At 39.2% G+C, this 14,030-nt stretch overlaps 1 protein-coding gene across 1 annotated transcript in view; it reads right to left on the bottom strand.

Annotated features, from left to right (window-relative positions):
* sec24d (SEC24 homolog D, COPII coat complex component) overlaps positions 1-14,030 on the bottom strand; it is a 203,998-nt gene that overhangs the window by 147,048 nt on the left and 42,920 nt on the right. Inside the window, exons 7-8 of the mRNA XM_043696761.2 lie at positions 3,711-3,822; positions 307-434 (exon numbers count right to left, since the gene is read on the bottom strand). Coding sequence (XP_043552696.2) covers positions 307-434; positions 3,711-3,822 — 240 coding nt within the window. The remainder of the gene's footprint in view (positions 1-306; positions 435-3,710; positions 3,823-14,030) is intronic.

Below are 14,030 nucleotides of genomic sequence, written 5' to 3' on the forward strand. Positions count from 1 at the left end.
TTCATTTGGGATTAATTTTATGACTTCTTTTATTTTGTTTACAGTTTTCTTATGAAGCAAGTACTAATCAGCTACTTCGGCTTTCATGATTCCTTTGGCTACACTTATCTGGCTATTCTACTAACCTTGACAGTTGCCAAACTATCGTTTTACATGCTAGAGCTAACAAACTATGATGAATTTCGATTTAAATAATTAGAAGAATTTACTGCAGAAATCTATATCAGTGTGATTAGCTCAAAGTGGTCTGACCTGTCCTCTTTGAAACTGAGCCTTAACATGACATTCACCCAGTTATTATCTTACCTCATTTGATGGTAATGATGCAAAAGGTTTGATGACAGCTGCCAACGGAATCTGAGATTGTTTGGCTATGTCTCCTGTACTAGGGAAGCAGTAAGTTGTGCAGCGTATAAAACGAGGGCTTGCATTTCCTTTAAAACATAAATGAGACAAAAAAAAAAGAATACTGATTACGTTCCTCAGCAGAGGCTTAACTTGCTTACAATTTCTTCACTTGTTCATAAAACTTACAAGAAAAGTAAAGGTTTCCAATTGTCAATATATTTTATAGCAAAGTACAGGATATCACACAATCCTGTAGATGGCCAGATGACATCCTAATTCAGTTTTATAGTGGGACAAGGGGTTACCTTTCCTCTGTAAGTTCTTGGAAGAGGATAATGAGTAACCTTGTCATTTCTATCCATTTCAGTAAAACAATGCAGCAAATAATTTCACCTGAAGTGAGTCATCAGCAAAAACACTATCTTAATATCAAGAGAGGTACAACAACAGAGTTGAAGCAACAAGACTTGACAGATCTTCATTGTTCTTGTTGCCCCTAACTGCTATTGCAGGAATTGCAGTGGAAAGGTGGTACACTATGTTGGATTGGGCGTTTATATCTGATCACAATTGAGGGGTGGGGGGGTTTACTTTCTTGAGTTTTATCTGGTCCGACAAAAATAAAACTGTTATGCTACTGGCTGATATTTTTTGTTCGCTATTTGTGATACCAGGGAAACTAACAGAGGTATGATTTAGGACAACACAAAATGGTACTCTATGTTGATTTGCATATCTAAATTAGAGTCTAAGAGTCATAGAGATGTACAGCACAGAAACAGACCAATCGGTCCAACCTGTCCATGTCGACCAGATATCCCAACTCAATCTAGTCCTACCTGCCAGCACCTGGCCCATATCCCTCCAAACCCTTCCTATTCATACACCCATCCAGATGCCTTTTAAATGTTGCAATTCTACTAGCCTCCACTACATCCTCTGGCAGCTCAATCCATACACGTTCCACCCTCTGTGTGAAAAGTTGGCCCGTAGGTCTCTTTTATATCTTTCCCCTCTCATCCGAAACCTATGCCCTCTAGTTCTGGACTCCCCCACCCCAGGGAAAAGATTTTGTCTATTTATCCTATCCATGCCCCTCATGATTTTATAACTCTCTATAAGGTTACCCCTCAACCTCCAACAGCCCTAGCCTATTCAGCCTCTCCCTATAACTCAAATCCTCCAACCCTGGCAACATCCTTCTTTTCTGAACCCTTTCAAGTTTCACATCATCTTTCCAATAGGAAGGAGCCAGAATTGCATGCAATATTCCAACAGTGGCCTAACCAATGTCCTGTACAGCCGCAACATGACCTCCCAACCCCTATACTCAATACTCTGACCAATAAAGGAAAGCATACCAAATGCCTTCTTCGCTATCTCATCTACCTGCGACTCCACTTTCAAGGAGCTATGAATCAGTACTCTGAGGTCTCTTTATTCGGCAACACTCCCTAGGACCTTACCATTAAGTGTATAAATCCTGCTAAGATTTGCTTTCCCAAAATGCAGCACTTTACATTTATCTAAATTAAACTCCATCTGCCATTTCTTAGCCCATTGGCCCAAAATTCTTGGACTTTCTGTATCCAGAATGGAATGCCTACTGCGGGTGTCTGTCTCAGTTTACACAGACAGGACACAATACTTGCGCTGCTGAATCACTTTACTCAGATATGTGCAGCCGGTGTTACGTGTTGGCAGCCATCTGTAAAGTGATGGTTACAGACAGTGAGTGCTTATGATACCAAATAAGGGCAGTCAGCATTTCTCAAAAATGAAGTATATCTTGTGACCAAACAACAGGAAAATACTTTTTGGAAGGACACTAGTCAACTGCAGGATGTGTGTGAATTTAAAGCAGCACAGGGAGTGGCGCAGGATGAAATGAACAATCTGCTGCAGCAACCGCTGATCAGTGTGATGTGTGGCCAGAAGTTTCAAACCAGCTAACAGAATGGAATCCCATTTGGTTAATAAAGATGGTCATAGGGAGCGTGCAAGTCAATCTGTGCGCAATCTGTAGCACTTTGCATTTTCAGAAATTCTGCAATGCATCGAAGTTTATTGCTCTCTTGTCCTGCTTTACACTATGCTTAAAGGCGTAGATACAGTATACATGTTGCTAGTTTAAAGACTCTTAAAAATCTCCTGGACACACTGGAGAACTGTAGTGTTTGCTGATGTCACCTGTGACATCTGAAAAAGCCCCCAGCATAAGTAAAAAAAAAGCTCCAAAGAACCGCAGATGCTGGAAATCAGAAACAAAAACAGGGAATTGCTGGAAAAACTCAGCAGGTCTGGCAGCACCTATGAAATGAAAGCAGTTTCGGAGTCAGATTCAACCTTAGCCAGGTCAAGGTTGGTATGAAGCTGGGATGTGGGGACAGGAGTGAATGATAGGCGGAAATAGAGCCCAGAGATAGAAAAACAGTTGGGCAGACAAAGGAATGGGTAAAGGACAGCTTGGGAAAATGAATAGCTGCTAAAAAGGACAATTAGTGGCTGACAATGGGTTGAATGTGGTAGCAACCAGTTTGATGACAAGGCCTGCGATGTAGGTGCTCAGACCCTAAAATTATTGAACTCGACATTGAGTTCTGAAGGCTGGAGAGCCCCCAAGTGGAAAATGAGATGCTGTCCTTCCAACTTCCTCTGAGCTTCACTGTAACATTGCTGCAAGCCAGAGACAGAGATGTTGGCCAGGGAACACAGCAGTGTGTTGAAGTGGCAAGCAACAGGAAGCTCGTGATCTTTTTATGGATAGAATGCAGTTGTTCTGCAAAGCATCCATAGTCTGTGCTTCCAATCTCCAGTGTAGAGCAGAACACATTGTGAGCACCGAATACAATACACTAGATTGAGTGAAGTGCAGGGGCCTTGGATAGTGTGGAGGAAAGGAGTGAACAGGAAGGTGTTCCACATTCTGTGGTTGCAGGCAAAGGTGCTGTGGGGCTGAGGAGAGGTATTGAGAATGGAGGAGAAGTGGACCAAGCTGTCGTGGAGGAACTGTCCCTGTGGAAGGCTGTTTCTAGTGGATCCATGGACTTCCACAGTTACCCTGACTATACACCTCACACTCTGCTTTCTGTTCTATTCTCCCAGTTTCTCCGACTCCATTATGTCTGTTCTGACGATGCCAACGTCTACAAGAGGGCAACCAGAATGTACACCTTCTTCCTCAGCCAAGAATTCCCCACCACTGTGCTTGACAGGACCCTCAGCCATGCCTGACCCATCTCCTGCACTGTGGTCCTCACCTCCTCTTTTCCCTCCCACAACAGTGACAGGGCTCCCCTGTCCTCACTTTCTACCCCATTTTCAAAATGATATGAAATTAACAATATTAACAAACATGTTACCTTGATCCTGTACTATACAGTTGGTGGTAACAAGAGGAGGAACTTGGCCCTTGGTATTTGTTACGAAGAACTGGCCTGACCTTCGAACTTTATCTTCTTCTATAACCTGGATCTAAAAAGAAATATATATACACTGTTACATATTTTCAAATAAAGGTCCAATGCATCCATTATTTATAAATCATATTTAATTTATACACGGTATTTATAAAGTTGCATGATCATGTTTTGCTGTTCTTTTAAGGTCAAAATGTGATAGTTTAGTTACAACTAACTTCTCTAGAGATAGCCTTATATTAAAGGTGAAAGATAAATACATTGTTACATACATCAACACTAATAAGAGATTGTTATCAATGATGTAAACGATCAACTTCTTCTGATTGCTGAACTAGGCATCACTGCTCTTCCATAAAAGTAAAAGGAAGAGACCGAGAAATTGCTGGAAAAGCTCAGCAGGTCTGGCAACATCTCTGGAGAGAAATCAGAGTTAAGGTTTTGGATCCAGTGACCTTTTCTCAGAACAGAAAGAGAGCTCAGATGCAAAGAGAGGTCAGACAGTGGAATGAGTAAGGTAAGAAAAGGCATGGCAAGACAAAGAATTGAGAGAAACTAACAGAGGGGCATACAATGGAAAATGTAAGGGAGAGAGAAATGGAAGAGGTAAGGACAAACAGAAGGAGGGATGAAAAGGAGAGAAAATGATACATACAGCAAAATAATCAGGCAGGGAAAAATAGGTTAAACAATTCAAAGGAATGATAAGAAAGCAAAAGATTAAACTTGTGTAATTGCAGCAACAAAACAAAACACAAGAGAATTATGTCATATATGACAGCATAAGGGGCAAGAGTCCAGTAAGATGTCAAAGAGTAGAAAAAGGGCACAAGTCTTTGCAAAACATGAGGACAGTGATGTACAAAATGAGATTTGGTATAGAAAATGAGAAAAGAAAATGTCAAATTGTTGAAACAATTGCGCATCAAAAGGTTGCAAAATAAATTCAGGGTAGAAAGAGAAACAGAAATCAGTGAAGAAATATTTGACAAAGACAAACCAGGGTGTCAGAAGGATGTGGTGTGAATGAATTTTCCTTGAGCTACTGCCAAATTGCTGCTGTAATGTTGAAGAAACTGGTAGAAACTTGATTTACACCCAAAAGCGGGAGCTTCTGCTTTCTATCCAATGAAATTAAAAAGGTGGAATGCGAGAAGCTCTGAGGAAATTCACCCTCGGGACTTTTAATCTAGTTTTGGAAACAAATTCTGTGACTCAATCTGTTTTTAATTAGGGCCAGCAGAGATTGCAAATAAGTTAAAAACTATTTTCATTGCATTGCATTCTGATTATCTTGGGTTGTTAAGAACAAGTTCTTCCATTCCACCCTCTCCCTCTGCTCACCTGATCAGGGACAGATTGAGAGGGAACCCCAAAGAGATGTGTCAGTAGGGTTTTTACCCACCTTTTTACCAGCTATCAGAATACATTTGAAAGAAATGCACAAACTATAAGACCATTAAATGCTGTAGAAATAGGCTATTCAGCCCATTGATTCTGTTCTGCCAATGTTTACATGCTGAATTCAATAACCTTCATCTCCATTTTCCTTATATCTCCACTTATCCCACAACCCTTAGTTTCCTTAATGATTAAAATTTGTCTGTCTCAGCCTTGAACGTACACACCCATGATGAACAGCTTCTGCAGTAAAGAATTCCACAGATGACCACTCTCTATTGCAAAGATTTTCTGCTCATGTGTGTTAAATGGGCGACTCCTTACTCTGACACTGGGTTCTGTATTCCTAGACACATTCACAAGGAGAAAGACCTTTCCATATTTAACCTGTTTAATCAGTGTATCTTTCCTTTGAGAATGAGACCAAAACTGTTCACAGTATTGACCAGTGTCTTGTATAGTTTTGGTAAGACCTCTGTACACTTATGCTCCATTCCCTTCTAAATAAAGGCCAACATTCCATCACCTTCCCTATTATTTGCTGCTTGGATGCTAGTTTTTTGTGATTCTTGCAGTATGACCCCAAATCTCTATGTTACAGCTTTCAGTAGTCCTCTGTCATTTCCTGACTCTCCATTATTATTTGTCCATCTTCTTTCTCTAAAGAGGCCAGGTCCAAAGGTGCCTTTTTGTTTTTACATATTTAAAGGAGCTCTTACAGTTTGTTTTTATGCTATTTACCACTTTGCTCTTAAAGTTTATTTTCTCACCTGATTACCTTTTTGGTTGTCCTTGTTAGCTTTTAAAACACTCCTAATTCCCTGATTTATCACTAATCTTAGCCACATTGAAGGTTTTCCTTGCAATCTGGTAGTATCCTTAATGCCTTCATTATTTATTGCTGTTTTATCCACTTCCTACAGCTCTTCTTCCTCACTGGCATACAATCCTTGTCATGAGTCATGCACTTGTTTTAACATGTTTGTCTTTGTTCAACCTTCAATCTTTTCAGCTAAACTACTTTTCTAGTCCAATCCAGCCAACCCTGCCCTCATTCTCGTAATTATCCTTATTTAAATTTAGCACAGTTGATTTGGACCTAAGTTTCTCACTCTTAAATTGAACGTTAAATTCTACAATGTTATGGTCATGTTCCCTAGGCGATCTTATATTCTGTGATAATTTATTAAACCTGCTTCTACACATTACCATATCCAAAACAGCCCGATTCCTGGTTTGAACCAAAACATATTATTTAAGGAAATTATCTCGAATGCACTCTAAGAATGCTTCCTCAAGGCAACCTCTGCCAACTTGATTTTCCCAATCTATATGAAGGTCAAAGTCACCCATGATAAATGTGCTGTCTTTTATTACATTACCTCATTATCTCCTGATATATTCTCTGTTGCATACCAACTACTGTTAGTGGACCTAAAATATAACCCTAAATCGTCTCCTTGTTATTGCTTACTTTCATCCATTGTAATTCTATGTCACTTGATCCAAACTAATTTCTTAATAATCATAAAATCGGCCTCTTAAGAGGTTTTGTGGACACTGGGCAATATGGGGAAAAAAAATCACAAACACAGTTGTAGCAGTAACAAGAGACATTTCCCAATCAGCAAATTTAATCAAAATATTTACGTACTTATACTAAATATAAACACTACTTTAGACAAGCACTGGGTCACTGAATAAGCCTATTATATATTCATACCTGTATTTTGTGCATTAGAAAATGAACTACTTTAACAAAGACAGAAAAGATGTGCAATTATCATACAGATCTTTCAAGAATCATCCTTTAAGAGCAAAATTCATTTATTTTAATTTTAAAATGTAATGCGTTTATATACATCATTTCAAAAATAATTACAGCTATACAAATCTATTAAACAGCAATAAAATGGGCAGATTCAGCAACATTGTACTCCTGGGAGGTCCCCTTCAGGCAGATTTGTGGTCATGGATAGGCAGGTAACAACCCACTGTGACCTCGGAGCACAATCACAAAGAATTTACTCTCAGTCCCTTTACTAAATTATTGACAATTCCCAATGTCTCTGAAATAATATTCTGAATTGACTGAAGATGAAACTTGCATTTATCTTTAAACATACACCAATCTTTGGAAACATTTTCACAACTGTAACAAATTAGAAGTTGGATTATTGCATTAACCTTCAACCGCATGATGGTATCAAGTAACTCAGCATGCGAAGCTTGTAAAATACTGTCTGCTATAGTTTATTTATGCATGAACATTAATAATGGAGGGACAATTCCATATTAGTACCTTTGGCCAATAGAGAAAAATCTTAATGAATCTTCTTACCATATTGGGATAAATCAAGTGGAGCACAAACAGTTAAAAACATTATAGCAGCCTAAATTTGTGAGGTGTTGTTTGACAGAATCCAGAAACTCTATTCTGAAATGCTTTACCAGTTAAGCATATGAAGAGGAATTGGCTGTACTTCAGAAAAAAAACTTAACATTTTGCAGTGTTCTACTTCCTTATTTTAAGACTATCAAACAGGCAGATTAAATTTTGCAAAATGTGAATAATTTTATGCCTGCTCCAGCTGCCTTGAGCTTTTTGATAGTCACTGAATGCATCATTGAGTGTTCATCATTAACGAAACTTACCTTAAACAATAACTTTTTTGTAACAACCATAGCGACAAAGTTCAAACCTGCATCTGCCAAATGCTTATAACTTTAAATAATCACTGTTCTGAGAGTAAATTTTTGAACAACACAATTGATAAACACAGTTGTCAAATGATCCACTACCATACACTACAACTGGTAGAACATTCGTGTCTGGAATGTCTGCTCAGCTTTCTCCAATCTCTTAAATTAAGTTTCACAAATGATCAACATAAACTCAAGGAATGAGTGTAAATAACTGTTTTTATAGCTTTTTTCTGATGTTTCAGTTAAAGTTATGGAAGAGAGCAGGAAAACCTCACAGAAATTCTACCCATCTGTATTTATTCTCTGCACTTACTTTTGATTATCTGAAATGAGAGTGTTTCATAATGGATGAGTGATTCATAATGTCTAAATCCTTGGCTATCCATCTGTTCCACTTGTCTGTATTAGTTAATGACACGTACCATTCAGGGTAAAATAGGAAGCAATCCTCTCTGCTCTGATACCCCAATCTTGTCATTTCTTGTGACCTTTGAACATCAATGAATCTCTATCAGGAAATAATGTGGATGTGCTGGTGTTAGACTGGGGTAGACAAAGTTAAAAATCACATGACACCAGGTTATAGTCCAACAGGTTTATTTGGAAATACAAGCTTTTGGAGCACTGCTCCTTCATCAAGGGGCTACATGTATGCCCTATGATCCTACTCTACTGCTATTTGACGAAGGAACAGTGCTCCGAAAGCTTGTACTTCCAAATAAACCTAATGGATTATAACCTGGTGTTGAGTGATATTTAACTCTATCAAGTTTTTAACCTTTTGTGTTCTAATAAAAATCATCTAGAAATAACAGCAAGTGGTAATGGAAAAAGTAGAACGTAAAGAGTAGAAAGTGGAAGAAAAAAAGCAACAGAAAGAATAACATGTATAGCAGAAAGAGTAAAACAAGTAACACAGATTAGAAGCAGAAACAAGTAGACATGGGTAACAAAATAAATGTAACATATTTGTATTTTAAATACACTTCCAATAAGGTATTTTGAGTAGATTTATGATTAAGGTCAGAACATGTGCAGTCAGGATCAAGTATAAAAATGGATGGTAAGCTGGCGACAAAACAGAAAAGAGAGGCTAGGAGTAACCATTTGTACTGGTAAAAGGTGAAGTAATGTTCTGCAAGGATCAGACTATAGAGACCACTGTCAACCAACATGAACATAAATGACAAAAGCAAAACACTGCAGATGCTGAAGATCTGCAGTAATATTAAAAAGTGCTGGAGAAACTCAGCAGCTCTGTCTGCTTCTGTGGGGAAAGAAACAAAGTTAACATTGCATGCCCAATGACTCACTTTCAGCATACAGTGTTACTGAATAGGTTTCACTGGTCTTTTATCCCTGGTTTCAATAAGTCAGTTCCTAAAGAACTATTAATTGTTCCCTATACATGACACACAACTTTCTCAGAATATGCACCCCCCCAACCTCGAATGAGGGCAAATATTGAACTCCACTTCATGAATATCATGCAGCACATTTAATGGGAGACTAATTTGCACTGTCAGTCTACCATTTAGGTTGAAAGAGAAAAAAGATACCAAAAGAAAAATTCTACAAAGCAACCGCTATTTCTTGGTGAACAATTAACATGCATATATACTCATTAGATTAGATTCAATTCAATTCAGTGTGGAAACAGGCCCTTTGGCTCAACAAGTCCACACTGACCCTCCAAAGAGCAACCCACCCAGAACCATTCCCCTGCATTTACCCCGACTAATGCACCTAACACTATGGGCAATTTAACACAGCCAATTCACCTAACCTGCACATCTTTGGACTGTGGGAGGAAACCCACGCAGACACGGGGAGAATGTGTAAACTCCACACAGACAGTTGCCTGAGGCAGGAATTGAACCTGGGTCCCTGGTGCTTTGAGCAGCAGTGCTGACCACTGTGCCACCATGCCACCCAGATGGTTACGCTGAAACAAAATGTCATTAGCTGATAGTAGATTCAAAATGAAAATGAAACTTGCTAAAATGTCCATGAGAGCTAATACCAGACTGCAGGATGTCAGAACATCAGCAACACTGGTCTGGTTGAATGTGACAAAAAAAAAACATTAGGAAAAGAAAACTCTAGAAGAGAAGCAACTAAACACTTTACAGGAAACAGTATTCTGGAACAAGGGAGCAAATCTGATTTCCAATCAGGGTAAAATCAGGGAGAGATGTAAAGAAAGCTGCGAAATTTATCAGCTGTTTTATGTGATGACACAAAACCAAGCTATAGAAATACAGACAAAACAAGCTAAGACTGGGAGAAACTAAACTGAGGAAGACATTATTACTTTAGCCATCAGCAATTTTGCATTAGGATAATTTGGGATCTAGGCTGAAAACAAACAGCATGAAGGAAGTAAGAAAATATGAGATGCAGAGTAAATTGTGCACAGATGACAGAATGACTTAAATATTCTGTGATGCATCAAAAACACAGCAGGTGTAAACTCCTGCTCACCTAAGTAATTCTGCTGCCATCTAATGGCATTATTCACATTCAAGTGAAAATCTACTGTAGTTTACAAACAATCAAGTATTTCAAGTTTTAAAGAAGTAGATACACTAAGAGTATAATGATTGAAAAACTGTCGGCCATTATTGGGAATTTCAGGTGATCAATGTCCTTTGATTCTCAAAGGTTTTTTTAGATTAGATTACTTAGATTACTTACAGTGTGGAAACAGGCCCTTCGGCCCAACAAGTCCACACCGACCCGCCGAAGCGCAACCCACCCATACCCCTACATTTACCCCTTTAACCTAACACTACGGGCAATTTAGCATGGCCAATTCACCTGACCCGCACATCTTTGGACTGTGGGAGGAAACCGGAGCACCCGGAGGAAACCCACGCAGACACGGGGAGAATGTGCAAACTCCACACAGTCAGTCGCCTGAGTCGGGAATTGAACCCGGGTCTACAGGCGCTGTGAGGCAGCAGTGCTAACCACTGGGCCACCGTGCCGCCCACGCGGTTTCTGCATAGTAAATATTGTCAGAGACAAAGTTAAGGGTGCAAGACTATTTAGAACCCAAGAAGGAAGCCTCAAAGCAGGATGGTTCATGCTGTCAGGAGTGCAGTTATAAAAGCAAGCAATGCCACATCAACCCCTTGTAAACTGCAATAACATATCGAAAACATTTTGACTTTATCAGACTGTTTCTGATAAGCAAAGGCATAAAAAGCTGCACACATCCTGAAGTAATTCTGGATGTGTGCAGTACACTCTATATCATCCATATCCACAATATAGAAACAATGAAGTTAATGAAATAATGAATGATTACAACATGATTTACAAGCATAATATCATGAGAAGGGAAATCCCTCATGTGTTAAAAAATGGGGATAAGTTTAAGAAATGGCAGTAGGTATGTCAGGGTAAACAGAACATCCCAACAGAAGTAGCAGCTCAAGAGATTTTTGCAGCAATAAGACATCAGCAAGAGTTTCTAAATGTTAATGGTTCCTTCCAAAATGGTAGTATTGACCACTTTTATAATATTAATATCATCCTTGTAAGGATAATTACAACTGTTTTGAGCCAATTGCTAATTCTCTTCTGTTTCTTCTCTTCTTCTTAAACTCATCCTTTTCATCTCCTATACAGTCACCTTTTACAAATGTGACCACCTCATGGATTTCTTCGTCACCAAGATTGAGACCATTTGGTCAGCTGTTTCTGCCAGTCTTCTCACGTCTCTCAGCCTACCAAGCCAATTTTCTTGAAGACTCCCCTGTCCTAAACCTGAATTTGTAACTTTATTTTCTCGGGCATCTCCCCTTCCAGCCTCTCTGAATTCATTTTGTCCATGCAATACACCTTTACCTCTCTTAACCCTATTCACACTGAACTACACAGACCACTCAACTTTCCTTCCTATTTCCCACACTAAATAAGATTGTTAATGATTCTCTATCCTCAGGAAATGTCCCAGTTCCCTTCATATCTGTTATAATTAATCATTCTCTTCAAAAAAAAAAATTAACCCTCAAATCTTCCAACCGGGCAATCTCCAACATTCCTTTGCTGGGTGAAATCCTTTGAACGGTCTTGTCACTTCTTAAATCTATGCCATCTTCTCCCAAACACCATGTTCAAATTCCTGCAATTAGGTTTCCTTTGTGGTCACAATACAGAAGTGGTTCTTAGCAAAGTTGCAAATGACAGCCTAAGTGAATGCAAGAAAAGTAAACATTCCCATCTTATCCTTCACATCTGTCTACATCTTTTGGGGAATCAGCTGATTCCACTACCCTCATCTAATGCCATTATCCAGCTGGATAGCCTCATTCCATTCTTTCTTATCGAATCATAGGCAGAGAATTCCAAAAAATGGTTTATCTTTGCATTCTCAGAGTTATATACTGATGGGTCCAAAAATGCATCGTGGACTCTCTTCACTTCCTGATCCATACAGAGCTCCTCAGCAGCAGCATTCAAAAATACAATGTCAGTTTCAAGTTGTGGGCTGAGGGTACATGGTTGTTCTTCACCACCATCACTCTCAACACTTTCATGGCTATTATATTATTAGATTGCTTATCTGATGTCCAGAACTCAAGAAAAGATTGGGTTTCCGTATAGGATGTGACCCATAGAATTACCTGGATGGCCTTCTGTCTCTGTCCTATCCACTTTTGACATGTCCCCAATTTTAAAGGAATGTTCGGACAATACTACCAAAGGGCCGTTTCTTCCACCTGGTCTCAGTTGAGGCCTGTAGGAGGTTCAGTGGCATGAGGCAAAGATGACACTGGACAGAATTTGTGCATTCCCCCTATCTCAAGGTCTGTCCCTCCCTGCAAGTGGTCCCCCCTCCCATTACGACCTCCATCCTCCTCACCCCCACTTGCCCAATTTTGTTTGCTCCTTACTCTGAGACTCCAGCAAAGGTGCACATGATCCTGGACTCTAGCACATACACTCTGGTGCCAACTTGTCATCCTCACCACTAGTACCATCAGCACTACTGAAATGACAAAGCTATCAACCAATCTAATTCATGGCAGGTCTCCAAGATGGGACTTCTGGACAGGTGAACAATGGAGACCAATCTTTAGACAATTAAGATGGAAAACCAAATGACTACTGCGATTCTTCCATTGACAGGACACTTCAGGTATCTGCAAGAAAGTGTAAACTGCATTGGGAAGGCAAATAGTGAGCAGTAAGTGAGTATGAGAGGGGCCAATTGTGAAATATGCTAAATTGGATGAAACAAAAAATGAGGCATAGTGTAAGAGACACCAACAATGTGGTACGTCAGTCTGTCTGGCCAGTGGAAAGAAAAATACCAGAAACCGAATGATACTTCAATAGTCTCCTCATGGCTTCGGGCCAGTTTATTTAATCTTGGAATTGTTCAAAATCTTTTCCAAGTTGCACTGCAAGAGATAGTTGACACTGTTTGCAGACTGATATCTTTGGAAATATCTTTAAAGTATTGTAAGGCATTCTAGCTTTATCTGGATTTCAAATGGAACACTAACCAGGTGTTTTTGCTGCAGCCAAATTCAACTTTTGCAATGATTTGCATAGTCACATGCAATTGCCTTTAAAATCCTTTTTTTTTTGAAAAAGTATCTGTTTGTGATTAGAAGCAAAAATAAACAAAAGTGAATTGTGATATGCTGGTTGACCAGACAATGGTTTGTGGATGAAGTAGCTGAGAAACTGGAATTGCTTGCACCTTTTGATGCAAAACCTACCCTGAAAGTACCAAAATGGTATCTGCTTCCTATGCACATACTTATGGGGTAATACACACCATTTTGTGAAGATTTTAAGATGTGCCAGAATTGTGCAACTGGCAGATCATGATGTCAATCTGCATGGAATGATGATTTAATGCTTATGATGTAATTTTGTAGCTCAACATTCCAAAGAATGCTTTCTGTTAGTCTCACACCAATGAACAAACTTTCACTAGCAGAAAGAACCCCCTTTGCATGAACACTGTTTAACAGGATCACCCACTACATACAGTTAAGTGCTGGTTAGGTTATTCCAATCGTTGTTTCTATTCTACAAATATTTGTATTTTATATTTTGCTTCGAGTTGCAAAAATTGACAGGGTGTGGTGTTGTGGCAGATGTTAAATGACATTTTGCTGACATCAAAGCTTC

This window comes from Chiloscyllium plagiosum, unplaced genomic scaffold, assembly GCF_037043375.1.
Source record: "Chiloscyllium plagiosum isolate Xiang-an unplaced genomic scaffold, Cpla_swu_hap1 HiC_scaffold_1, whole genome shotgun sequence".
NCBI classification, from domain to species: Eukaryota; Metazoa; Chordata; class Chondrichthyes; order Orectolobiformes; family Hemiscylliidae; genus Chiloscyllium; species Chiloscyllium plagiosum.